The sequence below is a fragment of the Antechinus flavipes genome, chromosome 4 (genome assembly GCF_016432865.1).
Source record: "Antechinus flavipes isolate AdamAnt ecotype Samford, QLD, Australia chromosome 4, AdamAnt_v2, whole genome shotgun sequence".
Classification (NCBI taxonomy): domain Eukaryota; kingdom Metazoa; phylum Chordata; class Mammalia; order Dasyuromorphia; family Dasyuridae; genus Antechinus; species Antechinus flavipes.
In genome coordinates this window covers 429,665,219-429,681,489 of record NC_067401.1, presented here as the reverse complement: position 1 = coordinate 429,681,489, position 16,271 = coordinate 429,665,219, and the positions used below count along the sequence as shown (strand labels likewise).

Below are 16,271 nucleotides of genomic sequence, written 5' to 3'. Positions count from 1 at the left end.
ATGTATGTTGTATGTCGTCTGCTTGCTTCTTATATCATCTTGATGATTACCATGTTTGCTAATTATGCATTACTCTTGTTTAAGTCAAGGTTCTGAGCAGTAATAAACTTGTACCTATTTTCAGACTATGCCTGTTGAATGTGAATTCTGAACCTAGATTAATCCTACACAGGGATTGTATAAAAATTTCTTGGGCATAAAAGGGTGGTGAAAAAGTTTAAAAAGCCCTGCTCTAAAGGAATCTTCCTCCTAGAATTCCTCTGCCTCACAACTGGTGATTGCCTCTCAGAATCTTCTTACTTTTCAGTCATCTCTTCCTCACCAACTTCCTTGTTACTTCTCACTTCTACTCCCAACCCTAGTTCAGGAACCATGAGCCATGATTCTATCATCTCTGCCATTATTCCTTTATAGAGTGTGTCAACCTATTTGTCAGTCTTTACAAAGTGTCCTTCCCTAGCCACTACCACCCTTTGTGAGTTGGATCCCCAATTAAAATATAAGCTCCTTGAGGATAAAGATTATTTTTATTTTTGTATTTGAATCCCCAATAATACATCTAATACATATATATCTAATAATTACTTTGTTTTTTCATTCACTTATTTGCTGATTGCATACATGAGGATAATACTTGTATTCCTACCCCTCCCAACCCACATATATATATATATATATATATATATATGGATTTGTGAGAGATATATATCTCACAAATCACGACACCATTGTAAACTCTTATTAAATACTTTCTGATCAGTATTAAAGCATAGATTTAGGCTAGATTACTCCCTAGAATGCTAGCTTTGTCTAGACTTCAAAGCAGTTTAGTGATATAGCAGCAAAAACAGCAGGTGTGCTGAGAAAAAACACAGAACACATCCTGCTGATTTCTCTTCCTGAAGGGAATCCCAGCAGAGTATAGGAATACACAAAAGGGAAAATGTCCCCAAGAACTCCAAACCAACACAGCCTCATCAAAAATTGTGCATTTCCTTCTTTGCACCTACAGAAGGGTCTCTCATATTCCAACAATAATTATGTTCCCTTGGTTATAAACTGAACCTACTATTATGTTTTATGTAGCTATACAAACACACAATGTATCTATATGCATAGATACCTACCTATACATGTATATGTATATATGTATATTCCAGGGGTAGAAAACCTTTTTTTTTTCTGGCAAGGGCCATTTGGATATGGATAACATCATTTGCAGATGATTTCATATGCCTTATACAGCCCACAGGCTAGACATTTCCCACCCTTGGTATGTACATATATGTATATATAGATATATATTTGTATACATATATTTATACATAAATATACACATATGTACATATAAATATAAATAAAAGCTATAGATTCTTGAATTTATCCATTTCTTTCTTGCTTTCCTTCTATATTTACACTTTGATTGTGCTGCCTTCCCTACTATGCTATACAAACCCACACAAACAGGCCCTTTATTTAATAAAAACTTACGCTACCTACATTGATGTGTTATGACTTCCATTCCATTTCAAGCCTACCTTTATGTTAATTCTAATTTGATTTCATTTTTATAAAAATATGATCCATCCCAGGCAATAATCTCCAAGAAATAAGAATAAAACCTGTTATCATGAGGTCTTATGAACCGAAGGGAGTCAGGTCAAACCTGCCCTATAGTGCCCCAAGATAGAGAATATTCCTTTTTTCTAATATTCTTTTTAGAAATGATTGAAATGAGAAAAAGTAAAATTTCTAAGCTCCTAACTTGCTTACTCAATTCAAATATCCTACTGCCCTAAAGTTCTTCTTTTTTACTCCCCCTCAAGAACCAAGAATATGATAAAAGAAAACCAGAAAAATAACAAAGTTGTGAAGTTAATGGTTTGTTTCCATATTTGTCCTATCTCAGCTATAGTGCAAGGCCCTGCAGGGTAGTGGTTATTTCTAGCTTTCTTCTATGTGCTCAAATGCTTATTTCTTTGGAATGAAAGGATAAGAGAAGAGGGTATTCTTTTGATTTTAACAGTTCCCTTCACTAAATGAACTTCTTCAGGATTATATATCACAGTCCAATCATTTTAGAATGGTTATGGCAGGAGTGTGCTGAAGCCAGCTCTAACTTAGCTTGGAAATCATCAACTAATAGAAATCTAGGCTTGATTTACTGTTTTGTTGATTTCTAGACTTACGAGAATGATAGAGAAAATTTTACTAATGCATGTTAACTTAAAAGTAAGTCAAAGAGACACACACATATACATACATGGGCATACATGTGTGTATGTGTGTGTGTTTTTCTCCAGAGAACCAGTTTTAAACATTTAATAACTCACTTGTGACAGTATGCCTCCTTTCTCTAAGGAAAAGAAAATCAATTAACTGACAAACATCTGATCACCTACTATGCACTATGTACAAGACATTGTGCTAAATTCTTCAGGGGATGTGAAAAAGCTGGAAATACCTCACAGTTATGAAATACCTCACAATCTAATTAGAACAACATGAAATAAACATATAAATAATTGTATAACAATAAAACAGAAATGGGCTTAGTGGAAAGAGCCAGGTCTGGAGTCAGAAAGATCTTTCTGAATTCAAATCTAACCTCACATACTTCATAGTATCTTAATACTATTTGCCTCAGTTTCCTCATCTATAAAATGAACTGAAAATGACAAATCACTCTGGTTTTTTTGCCAAGAAAATCCCAAATGGAATCATGAAGAGATGGACATGAATGAAAAATATCTAAAAACAACAGAAATGGTTCAGTGCAGTGAAAAAAGATCCAGATTACTCAATGAATTGTACAGATAATAAATAGTAAAAGAGTTCAGAGGAACCAGAAATAATGGGACACTGAAATGTTTCAGATCTTTAAAAACAGGTAAGATTTATAGAGGTGAAGAGTCAAGGGGAGGCATTACAAGTGAGCGAATGACATGACCAAAAACATCAGGAGGAAGGTACTTGGGAATAACATGAGTAAATGAATTTGGCAAAATTGACAGAACTGAGAATATGAGTGGTTTAAAAGGTTGGAAAGGTGAATAGGTCCAAATTTTGAACATTTTACTACAGTCAGTATTGAAGAGGAATAGCTATTAATAACAACAATAATAAACAGCTAACATTTACATGGCATTTACTATATGTCAGGCTCTGTACTAAACACTTTAAAATCCTAGCGAAAGGATAGTGATAATATAGCTTCTGTTTTATATTCCTGAGGTCTAATCATATGCCATAGGCCACAAGGATGTCTGTCTAACCATCCTTTCCCCTCTCCCACCAATGGCTTCTCATCTCCTACCATTTATGTGCTGGCACTTTATTGGTTCTATAGCTCATTAGAAATCAGAGAACTAAAAATTAAGTATATAACAGGAATTCTGACTGAGCCCTGGGTCGGAGAAACTGTCCTGGAGCATCAAAATTCTTATAAAGAAAAGTAGAGAGATGAAGGCACTCCGATGTCCACCCCATCAAGTAAATTGGTGTCATAACAATGTGGGCAAATGACTGTGAAAGAAGGATTTTAGAGAGTACAGGAAGGAGACTTTAAGAACAGCATCTCAGAGTAGATAAGATCAAGAGATAAGTTAAAAGTTTACCTCAGATACTTACTCATGAGCAAGTCACAATGTTTCAGAGTTTTAGTTTCTTTGTCTGCAAAACCAGGATGATGATCATCATTATATTGCCTACCTCAAAGTTTGCTGTGAGCAAAGTGCTTTGTAAATTTTATAGCACTCTAGAAATTTGAGTAGTTTGAAATTAATTCAGGTTATTCAGTGCAAAGTCAAATATTGAAGCTGAAGCTTAAATACTTTGGCCACATAAGAGAAGATGGGACTCACTGGAAAAGACTCTGATATTAGAAGAGATTGAAGGCAAAAAAGAAATGGAATGGGTAGAAAATGAGATAAGAGTATCGTGGAAGCAATGAACATGTTCTGTTCTGTTCATGAACAGATTTTGAAAGATTGTGGGGGATAGAAGATCCCCATGTACTATAATCCATGGGGTCACAAAGAGTCAGACAAGACTGAATGACAAAAATTTTTAAAATAAAAAGAATTTTTCTTATTGATTATTAATTATAGTGGTATAATTATTGTAGTTAATTTCAATATAATTATAGTTGTTAATTATAATGTTGTTATTTATAATGGTATAATTATACTGTGTAGAACCCATTAGAGTAGAGCAGAAATTACTAAAATATCCCTTGATTTACAAAGGTAATGGATAGAAAATGAATGCTATACTCTTTAGCTTTGCAGTGGAGTGAGACTTCTCCCTTAATGTTGAAAATTAAGGACTTTTAAGGATCCTCTAGTTCTTACTTTTCTCACCTAATAGTATACTGAAGACTGGGAAAATATCTAAAATCTTTACCTCCAACCACTCCACTTTCCCCAATCTTTGAAAATAGCTTCTAATGGTTCAGAGGTTGGATTGTTGCTGCTGCTGGATAAAATAAAGAAAGAAAGAGCCAGGAGGCAGAGCCATGATTAGGGTAAAATGACAAAAAGGCTTTCTCCAAGAGTGCCAAAATTTAGAGGGAAGCTCTTGTGCTCTTTTAGCAAGCACAAGCAACTGACTTTAGCTCTAAGTTAGCAAGAATAATTAGCTCTGGGTGTTATGGAGTTGTCTACCACTCACTCAGTTTTTATCCCGTTCTTTTCCTTCAGATCTGTGTCCTAACATCTCTGACTCTTTTGCCATAAGACAATATTCTTATGGGCTTTCTGTCCAGAGGTCCAAAATCTTTCTTCACTGACTTTCTCAAGCCTTTCTCAAGCTAAATTGGTTTTTGTCCCCAAAGAAGTACTCCAGCCATCTTTGATCAAAGAAGATAATATTATTTATTACACAGTACCTTGCACACAGTAGATACTTAATAAATGCTTGTTTCCTCTGTCCTCTCCCTCCATCTTCCAGCCATACTGAGACCATTCCATCCTCTGTCCAAGACCTCTATTTTCAGCCCTCTCCAGCTATTCATACTGAGCTGTACCCAAACCTAAAAAAAAAAAAAAACCCTTGTTGCTGTGCTGCTTGCTCTACAGGAAGCCAACCCTCCCTACCATCTATGTACTTTCTATCAAGATATGGTAAAATGAAGGCTGATAACAGCCTCCCAAATTGAACCTTTTTGGTAAACTAGTCACCAAGCAGATTAGGGCTTGGACAACAGAGTCATGTCTAGTAAAGTAATTGAATTATTATCATGGAAAGAAAAACTATTCTAGATGTGAGGCACCCTGCCCTTGTGAAAAAAAAATTAAAAGCTGTATCTATAGAAATGCTGCTCTTATTTTTAGCACTTTCATATTTTGAAAGTGAGTTTCTTTTTTTTTTATCAGGCACTAGCTATTCCTCACATCACTAAGAGGAAGATCTGTAAGTAGAGTCCTATTTTAGAGAAACACAAAGATTGCTTCGCTAAAGGTCACAGCCTGATCTTTCCAGATCTTGGAGTTAATACTGCCCTCCCTTAATCATTTAAGTCTCAAAGGTGAGAGTAGTTCTTAGAGCAGCCAATTCCCAGGTCTATCCTTAAAATTGAGGATTTTTCTTCCAGTCAATGTCTTTAATGACTTCTTTGTCTGCCAAACACCTCCTTTTTAAGAAAGTCATCCTCATTTTTGCTTTGGTTTTCTGATACTTCATCCCAGTTTCCTTATAAGTCGCTTAAAAATAAATGGTTCTTGGCCTTTAAAAAAATGTAGGTATAGAAATAGTTTCTTTTATGATTGGTCCATAAGTCTAGTCTAAACAAACCCCCCTCAAACCATCTCCTTTTCTGTTACCTAATAAGATTTTCAGAATTGGAACAAAGCTTTTTGGGAAATGTTCTAAAGAAATATAGCAAAATATTTTTTTAAGAGTTAAAATTTGGCTTGAATTCCTTCAGGTTCAGGAAATATTTTTCTACATGCTGTTTGTTCCCTTAAAAATGAGCGAAGAGGAGCTATTCACTGTTTAATAGGATCCTTTTTAATTCAAGCATCCCCAAGTTTTCCTTTGAGCTTCCTCAGCGTCAGGGTAACTAGTTGTTACCATTTTAACAAGATGTTCTGTTTTATAGCATTATTGGTTGTTGTCTGAAAGAATTCAAATAAATGTCCACTTGTAAATCTAGTCATCCCATTGTTACTTCATTGACCCAAATGACCTTGTTCATTGTCTGGCAAGCAAATGAGATGGGAATAAGGACTGAACTTGTGATTTCACGGGGATAGATAACTCCCAAGAGAAAAATTTCCCTCTACCAAAGCAGGTCAGAATCCTCCCAACAACTTAAAGTCTTAGAGAGTTTGCCTAGCCCCCTGAGGTATGAAGTGTCTAGGATTTCACAGTTAGGATGTCAGAGGAGGTCTTGAACCCTGGTCTTCCTAGTTTTGAGGTTAGTTCTCTATCCCCTACCACAGGTATTAAACATATGGCCACACTCCCAAGTGGGTCCAAAACAGATTAAAATGCAATTGGGAAATATTTGACAAAATAAACAAAAATATAATAAAGCATAAATAACATTACTTTTAGGATCCTTATATATAGATCTGTGGCCCCTGATTCTTTTTGAGTTTGACACCCCTAAATTATGTCATGGTCTCTCTTGGTCAATTGGACTACCATTTTTCATATAAAACCTAATTCATAAAAACCCTCTGTTATTTTTTTTCAATAACTGTATGTAACAGCTTACCTATTTCTTAAGCATGCATAGTATCATTCTCAATGATGCCATGAACAACACCATCCTAACCCTATACTATTACTGTACAGATGAAGATGAGACATCTATTTCCTTTATGCCTGTTACTCCTGTCCTACTACATAACTAAAACGAGCTCTACCTGAAGTCTGGCTCAGTCCCAATTCCAATATGAAAAGATGGCAGCAGAGTCCAACCTGCAATCAAGAGACTAGTTTGGAAGAAATCCCAAAACAGGTAGTCAGACTTCTGCTAGGGAGATGTGTGATTTGGTGCAGTAATCCAGACAGGAAAAATACCTACAAGCAATAGCTTTTTATCAACCCATACAAACATCTGCCTGTGCTTCCTAGGGAACCAAAGGCATGAAGGAAATAAGAGGAACATTAGCTACCTAGGGAGGCACAGTCCCTTCCACATCAAAACATACCATCTCAGACAAGGACTTCAGAAAGTGAAATATTTTGACTAAGACATTCCTTGGCTCAGAGTCACTCAAAGTGCCTTCTTTCACTTCCAAGTAGATAAGACTAAAATCCAAGGTTATATATATTTGTTGGAATAAGGATGGACTCCAATACAATTCCTTGGGATCAAAGTTTCCCCATTATTTACTTTCCCCCCCTGAATCACATGCTCTTCTCTTAGTGTTATGCCTCTGTATCACTCATATCATGTTTTCACACATCTCAAGACTTATTAGAAGTACTAGTGTACTTTCCTAATTTTTATAGTTCACTTATAGAGGAATTGAGAATAAAGTAAGCATGAGCAGGCTTAAAAAATAGAAAGAACCTCAAAGAAGAACCCAAAGGTTCGTCAAATAATTGTAAAATTAATAAAGAAGATGGCTCGGTCATGTATAATAAACCAGTTGACAAAGGTAGCTCTCTACTGGTATGATGATATCAAGTAAAAGTGAATTTGACCAAATTAAAATATAATAAAGCATAGATAACATTACATTTAGGGATCCTTATATATAGATTAGTGGCCCATGTTTCTTTTTGAGTTTGACATCTCTGAACTATTTCTGTGTTCCCTCTTGGTCAGTTGAACTATCATTTTTCTCATAAAATCTAATTCTACTTTCTATTGGTTTTTTTTTCCATTAAGTATATGTAACAACTTACTTATTCCCAGAACACTGGGTAGATAGCCTATAGCAAATTTATGTGAGGATATGACTAAAAGTACCATAGAATTGGCAGATACAGATTGGTTGATATCTACATCACTGGAGGAGAAAATCCATATTGGTGATACAAAAAGTCTGAGTATTTCAGTTGTCTGAACTTTAAAAAATTGATCTTCCTGAATTTTATGCTGTTTACCCATTGCCCCAACTAGGATACATCAAACTTTTGACAGAATACCATGAAATAAGAAGTTCTTGTGTGATCCAGGCTTCTCTTTAGGTCCAGGTACTTAAAACAGCTTATTCCTTCCTATCAACTGCCCTTTTCTTTGAATAAAATGCCATTGACCTAAGGGCACAGTTGCGTGGCACATATGAAACACTTAATAAATGCTAGTTGATTGAGCCTCTGAATGTCACTCATCCAATGAGTTTCACTTTCCTGATTTGTAACAGAGGGAAGAAAGGTAAATTGATGAGGAGATATGATTTCAGTCCTATGTCTAAGGACACAGACAGACTTTGTGACTCTGGGCAAGTTATTGTAACCTCTTCTTTAAGTTACAAGTGAGTTTCTAAATTGCATGGATAAAGGGAATTTCCATACCTGGAGTGCTCTATATCCACTAAATCCTAGGCCCAGAACACCACAGCCCCAAAGTACCCTCAAATAACGCCCACCCTGCCTAATTCATAAGGATTGTTGTAAAGACAACTAAGTGATTTATATGAAAGAACCTTGACAAAAGCAACATGACATACTGTTTGTTAAAATGTGATTTCTTCACAGTCTTGACTAGGGAGTAAGAGGAACTGGAACAGAAAAGGAGATAAGGGGAGGAATAAAAGACAAGAAAGGAGAGGCCTTGGGGCAGAGAGAAAGGAAGTTAAGATTGGCAAGAGTCCCAGAAAACTGGTGGTCATAGAAGATATCTGTCATTTTTTTCTTCACTTAGAACATAAACTTTTTTTTCCCAATGTCCTTGTCACATTTCACATCTCCCCAATAGCGCCCAATTTAATTCTCCAGAGTTGATACTACTTTCTGTACCAACTCATCAGATGATTACTCCACTTCTTAGAAAGGGGAGTCTTGTCTAACAAGAAAGTTCATTCCTCTGCTTCTGTTTTTCATTTTTCATATTGACTAGATTGAAAGAGACTGCCATTTGACAACTATTTACTATGGACTTTTGGCCAAATAAATCGAGGATAGGTGTTTTCAGGCTCTGATATCTAGGTCACTGATCACCATCACAATTAATTACCAGCATTTACATTACTCATAATAACCAAATTTAACATTAACTACCTCTCTAATAGAAGTGTCTTAGCTGTGTGATCCTGAACAAGTCAGTCAAGCCTGTTTGCCTTAGTTTTACCATTTGTAAAATGAGATGGAGAAGGAAATAGCAAACTGTTCCAGTATTTCTACCAAGAAAACCCCCAAAGGGACCATTTAGAGTTGGACTCAACTGAACAACAACAGAGGCATTTTGGTCGAGTGAAGAGGATGCAACAAGTAGCCCATGTTTCTGGCTCCACTGTGCATCAGATGCAGGGATGGGAAGAAGGAAGAGTGCTATGCGTACCCCTGAAATGTTAGCGCTTGGGAAACAGATCGGGGAGAAAAAGAAGTTGAAATGAGAAAAAGAGGGAAGAGACCAAGTATAGTGCAAAGTAAAATTGAGATTAGCAGCAAAATGCCAGAATTTTAACAAAATTATTTATTAATGATTATTAACAGTATTACTATTAATATAATTATTATTAAGTTATTATTAACAAAATAACTGGGACCTAAGACAAGATTCCCTCCAGAGTGAACCTGCAAGAAATGTTGGAAATGCTAACATAGCAATCAAGCAAATATCCAAAAGAATTTAAAGAGCCACATAACATGGGCATAACATGTGCCTGCTCCCAAGTGTGTCAGCATTACTCTGGGATTTCTAACATCTTCTACCTTCAAGAAAGGGTAAAATACCCCGAATTAGAAAACAAAGACATTGAAAGCTCCCTTCCACTATTACTGCCTATTTTTTTTCTTGTTGCACAGGGAGAATTGTATTCAGAAGGTATAAATAACCCGGGAAGAAAAACAGAAATGCAAGCAGTTTATATTCATCTCCCAGTGTTCTTTCTTTGGGTGTAGCTGCTTCTGTCCATCCTTGATCAATTGAAATTGAATTAGCTCTCTTTATCGAAGAGATCCACTTCTATCAGAATACATCCTCATACAATATCGTTGTTGAAGTATATAATGATCTTCTGGTTCTGCTCATTTCACTTAGCATCAGTTCATGTAAGTCTCTCCAAGCCTCTTCTGCTGGTCATTCCTTACAGAACAATAATATTCCATAACATTCATATACCACAATTTACTTAACCATTCTCCAATTGATGGGCATCCATTCATTTTCCAGCTTCTAGCTACTACAAACAGGGCTGCCACAAACATTTTGGCACATACAGGTCCCTTTCCCTTCTTTAGTATCTCTTTGGGGTATAAGCCCAGTAGTAACACTGCTGGATTAAAAGATATGCACAGTTTGATAGCTTTTTGAGCATAGTTCCAAATTGATCTCCAGAATGGCTGGATGTGTTCACAATTCCACCAGCAATGCATCAGTGTCCCTGTTTTCCCACATCCCCTCCTACATTCTACATTATCTTTCCCTGTCATTCTACCAATCTGACAGGTGTGTAGTGGTATCTCAGAGTTGTCTTAATTTGCATTTCTCTGATTTATAATGATTTGGAGCATATTTTCATATGTCTATAAATAGTTTCAATTTCTTCATCTGAGAATTGTCTGTTCATATCCTTTGACCATTTATCAATTGGAGAATGGTTTGATTTCTTATAAATTAGAGTCAATTCTCTATATATTTTGGAAATGAGGCCTTTATCAGAACCTTTGACTGTAAAAATGTTTTCCCAGTTTATTATTTCCCTTCTAATCTTGTCTGCATTAGTTTTGTTTGTACAAAAACTTTTCAATTTCATATAATCAAAAATTTCTATTTTGTGGTCAATAGTGATCTCTAGTTCTTCTTTGGTCATAAATTTCTCCCTCTTCCACAGGTTTGAGAGGTAAACTATCCTATGCTCTTCCAATTTATTTATAATCTCATTCTTTATGCTTAGGTCATGAACCCATTTTGACCTTATCTTGGTGTTTGGTGTTTAGTGTGGGTTATTAATGCCTAATTAACACCTGTTGCTATAATAGCAGCTGATGATCATTTTGTTTTGTTTTTGTTTTTAAAAAAAAAAAAGATGCACCACAGGAAGCATAGCAATTACAATGATAAATCATGAGATGAAGCACATATCAGAAACAATGATTTTTCACAATGAAAGAAAAGATTAGCTGCTGAAGCCTGAGGAAAAAGCAGGAATACTGATTTGAAATTTCTCGGCTCATGTCAAAGAGGGAGGTAAGGGAGGTAGAAGTGTCTCTCTCTCTCTCTCTCTCTCTCTCTCTCTCTTCTCTCTCTCTCTCTGTGTGTGTGTGTGTGTGTGTGTGTGTGTGTGTGTGTGTGTGAGAGAGAGAGAGAGAGAGAGAGAGAGAGAGAGAGAGAGAGAAGAGAGAGAGAGAAACAGAGAGAGACAGAGACAGAGAGACAGAAAGAGAGAGACAGAGAGACAGAGACAGAGAGAGACAGAGAGACAGAGAGAGAGACAGAGAAAGAGAGAGAGACAGACAGACAGAGAGAGAGAGAGAGAGACAGAGAGAGAGAGAAAGAGAGAGAGAAACAGAGACAGATAGAGACAGATAGACAGAGAGAGAAAGAGAGAGAGAAAGAGAGAGAGAGAGAGAGAGAGAGAGAGAGAGAGAGAGAGAGAGAGAGAGAGAGAGAATGAATTAGTTTATTTTTGGCACTCTGTCTCATATTAAAAATCTGTCCTTTCCTCTTTCCTTTCCATTCTGCCACCCCCTCAAGAGAGAATACATTGATTGGGCTGGTCAAAAATTCCTTACCTTTCCTCTCTTGCTTTTTTAATGAGAAGAATTAGAGTCTGAATCAATATCATACTCTACCCACTCTTTCTCTCCTCCTCCCAAACCCTATTCTAGTCATCTCTACTTTCCCTAGCTTATGAGACAGCTCATGGACTTCATGCAGAGATACCCAGTCACAGAGGAGTAATGGGATGAAGTGATGTAATAGAACGGAGAGAACGAAGGCGGATGATAGATTTACTTGTGATGAGTAACCAAAGATACCTCCAGACACATCTGTCACTTGATACAGACCTGCTAACCTGTTGCTCGCTTCATGCTATTTTCTAGCTGAGCCGGTATCTTTCCCCCCCTACACACACACACACACACACACACACACACACACACACACACACACACACGGAGAGAGTAGAATGTAATAGAAATAACACTGGCCTGATAGTCACACCTGGATTACAGTCTAGACTCTGCCGTTCATTAACATTCATAAGACTTTATGTAAGCCCCTCGATCTCATAGTGTGTCTCTAACATCTCTTTCAATTCTCAAGTTGTATCTGGTAAATTTCTGTTCTATGGAAACTTACTGAATACTCACTCACAAGCTCTACAAGTACTTCTACTTCTGACCGACTGTAGTCATTCTTCTTCTACTTAAAAATAGGAATATTCCACTGTGTGGGGCTATTCCCCTCCCAGATGCGTAGAGCCCAGTGCCAACAGGCTGAGATCTCTCCTCAGAACCTCCTCCGGGAGGTCTCAAGTAACACTGTTGCTACTTTGAGGTTGTGGCTATTGTTGCTCTTCCTTTGTTCTCCAAGATGACCATGACTTCAGGGAGGTGATGCCATGATATGCATGTGAATTGGATTTGGGGGAGGGAGGGCTCGGCTATCTGCAGTGAGAATTCGAGAGAAGGGAAAGTGACAGATTCAGCCTGAGGGTGGGAGGGAAGAATGGGGGTGGATCAGAGGAGGTAAAGGCTGTAGGTGGTGGGGACTCTGGGGAGCAGGGAAGTGCTCTTAATTTGCAAGACCGGTTAAGAGACTGGGGGTAGGCAACCTCAGGAATTGTAGATGACTCATTCTTAAATGGTGTAGGAGGAAGGGTAAAGAGGAAAAGCCAAATAAGAGGCTAATCTGCAAATGAGATTGACGTACTCAAGGGTGGCCAAGAGGAACAGATTGAGGGATCACTTAATTGAAAAAAAAAAGTTTTAGAGAGCTTCTTTTTGAAGTTGAAACGGCATATTTTCTCTCTTTTCTTACTTTTCCTTTTTTAAATTTACCTTTGTATTTAACTTGTACTTAAATTTTATTTCTATTTTCCTAGAGTCTTGACAGTAGCACCTGAGTATGACTCCCATTCTGGAGAATCTGCTGTTGTTACCTCTTGCTTTCTTTGTCCTTTCTTCCTTTTGTCCATCTTGGCTTCCTCTATATATCAACTTTCTCAACTTTGCTTCTAATGACACCCTCCTTCAACTGGTACCTCAACTTACCTCTTGCCACGCTTCCAAGTTTGGCCACATAAACCCTACCTAACAACCCTCCTCTGACAGCAGCATTGATCTAAGCAGACAACCATTATGGTATGATTGGACTTGATTTCACCAAGAAGTACCAAACTTTGAACTGTCCTCCAGCTTTCTTTGAGAGAGGGGATGAACTCTTACTCCCTCCCCACCCCTCTTTGCTGTCCGGTCAGGAAGAAGAAAATGCATTCATCATGTGTTATAGCTTGTTAGGGGAAAATCCCTTCATAACCTGAGCAGAAAGTTTGAGGGCAACTCACTGGCCCAAGAAGATAAAACAGAGAATTTATCTTAATCCAATGCCCCAGTGAATAGGAAGGAACCAATCTTTCCAAAATCTTCATCATCATCACTATCATTTAGAGCCAGTGAGGGTCCCTTTTTCAACCTCTTTCAGTTTTATTCATAAGGAACTTAGTGTTAAATTTCCTTACCCAAAGCTTTCCCACATATAACCATAGATCTTATTCTGAATCCCTCTATACATTCTTTGTTGAGGGGAGGTAAAAGGGGGAAGACAGAGAAGAATGGGGAAGGGGGAGGCTTAAAACTGAAGGATGATGTGCATTATCTGGGGCCCTTTCTTCTAAGATACTGTGGCCCCTCCCTAACTTGTAGCTAGAGTAAGAGAAAACCAGTGCTAAACTCCATCCCCATTCCCTACCTATATTCCTTACTACCCACCACCCCAGCCCTTCCAGTAAGAAAACAAATTAAGAAAAATATTCTGAGTTTCTTTAGGAAAAGAATTAAAGGTTGCTTTTTCTTTAAGAATCCAGGTTTCCTAATTTCTATCTCTTCTGAGTCCTCCTTTACCAGTTGAGTTCATACCAGGACTCAAGGCATTATAAACTCACGTTAAGAGAGAACTGCTATGAGGAGGAAGGAGAGAAACGGGGGAATGCACATGCGAAAGAAGAATGCATCATCCGTGAATCAAACACCTTCATATTTCATTTGGCATCTCCCTCTCTCACTCGTAATACAGCTCCTTACCTCCCCCTTCTTCCCCGCCTCCATTTAATAATCGAGTATCTAATATATTCAAACACAGGGAATTAGAAAAGAAAAATTAGGAGGGAGGGGATTGGTTAAATAAAGATATCACTAGTGGAATCCTTTTTTAAAAGTTAAACATCATCGTGGAATACATTTCTTACCTGTTACCCAGAAGAGAACTATCCATCCCAGCAATATTCTGTCCATTCTGCCTGACTTCCCATCCAGGTGAAGGAGAGAGAAAAGTGGGGAGTGAAGTAGACAGATGCACCCGATCAATCCAGGGAAATAAGGAGCCGGTCCTCCCAATCACCTGGCACCGAGCAGCCCCCTTCTCCTTCTCTCTCCGCTTGGCTCAGTAGTCACCCAGTGTATGAATCAGCCAGACTTCTCAATGGAAGCTACCACTGTGCTCCCTGAGAAAGGAACAATACTTTTACCCTGCCTTCCGTCTTCCCCAATTTCAGCCCCTTCTCAGGCTCCAGATGAATCTCGACTCAGATTTAAGGCATCTGCTGGGGGAGCTCCATCTCGGCAGCCGCGCAGTCAGGGAAAAGTAAAGCCGAGGATTTCGTCTAGCTGGCTCCACTCCTCCCCTTCCTCCCCCTCTCCCAATCTCCTGTGGTAACCGAAGTTTCTAAATCACATGTCTGTCCATTGAAGCTGCTGCCTCTGAGCCTGAGAGAGTTCATCGTTAAGTAACCAAGTCCACGAGAGGAACCGGGGGCCGAGGGGCAACGAGGACACTGAATGACTGTGGACAATCAGGAGGCGGGCAGCAAATCAGAGGGCTGTCTGCGAGAGACACTAGTGGCGCTCACTCCCAGGGGGATTAATGAGCTTCTCTCTCTCTCTCTCTCTCTCTCTCTCTCTCTCTCTCTCTCTCTCTCTCTCTCTCTCTCTCTCTCTCTCTCTCTCTCTCTTTCCAGACTATGCGCTGAGATGATCTAGCTGGACTTTGTCTCTAGCGCTTGCCTTAAATTGAACAAGGTCCTTCATGCTGCCTGCTCTTTAAGAGCTCCAGTGGCAGAAACATTTTCCTCGGAAAGCATTGTGAGGGAGTATTTGTGCATAAAACTTGTTTGCTGGAAGTGTAGGAAATCAGCACTTGTTTAGCCTCCAGTGTGAGAAATCCAAATTTAGGTCTGGAGACAGTGAGAGAGTAAGCTGCTGGGCGAGGTGGGGAATTTTCCCTTGCCAGAGCTTCTCAAGTGCAGCCTGCATGGCCACTTGTTGGGGACAACATAGAAGATGCTCGACTGGCGGGTACAAAGTTGAACAAGACCTTGTATTCTCTTCCAGCTCGCAGATTGTTTCTCTAAGAGGGCAAAGTCATCTGTGAAAGTGACAGCGTACACAACATTTCTGTGAAAATTTGCAAGAGAAACAATGTGACAGAGTGGCTTCAAGGGCTGCTTCTCATATGTACTTTGTCATGTGACCCTCAGTAGATCATTTAAATTCTCCTGTGGGTGCACTAAGCAACTCCACAAGGACGATAACAACAACACTTTTAAGATGGCAAAGCTGCTTATAAATATTATCGCAGTTGGTCCCAACTGGTTACAGGCTTGATCCCCAAAAGATTACAATAACTTTGGGAGGTAGGTATTATTAATATTCCCATTATACCGAACAGGAAACTGAGGCAAAGAGGTTAAGTAACTTAGCCCGGATCATACAGCTAATAAGTATCTGAGGCAAGATTGTATCACCTGTAAAATCAAATGCCTTCAAGACTCCAATTTGTGGAATGGTTGCTAATCTACAATGGTAGAATGAGTTTCCTAACTGGGAAAAATCACATATAATATGTGATAAATCTATAATAAAATCACAAATCCAAAGTCTTTCTCAAAACACCCCACCCAAAAAATAAATGTATGTACCTAGGAAGC

At 38.3% G+C, this 16,271-nt stretch overlaps 1 protein-coding gene across 4 annotated transcripts in view; it reads right to left on the bottom strand.

Annotated features, from left to right (window-relative positions):
- Window positions 1–15,150, bottom strand: part of ILDR2 (immunoglobulin like domain containing receptor 2) — an 86,178-nt gene extending 71,028 nt beyond the window's left edge. For 2 of the 4 annotated variants that reach the window (XM_051999034.1, XM_051999036.1), the window contains exon 1: window positions 14,535–15,150. In XM_051999034.1, coding sequence (XP_051854994.1) covers window positions 14,535–14,580 — 46 coding nt within the window. In that variant the 5' untranslated portion in view covers window positions 14,581–15,150. The remainder of the gene's footprint in view (window positions 1–14,534) is intronic. The other 2 variants (XM_051999035.1, XM_051999037.1) reach the window with 1 other exon arrangement.
- Window positions 15,151–16,271: the final 1,121 nt, after the last annotated feature.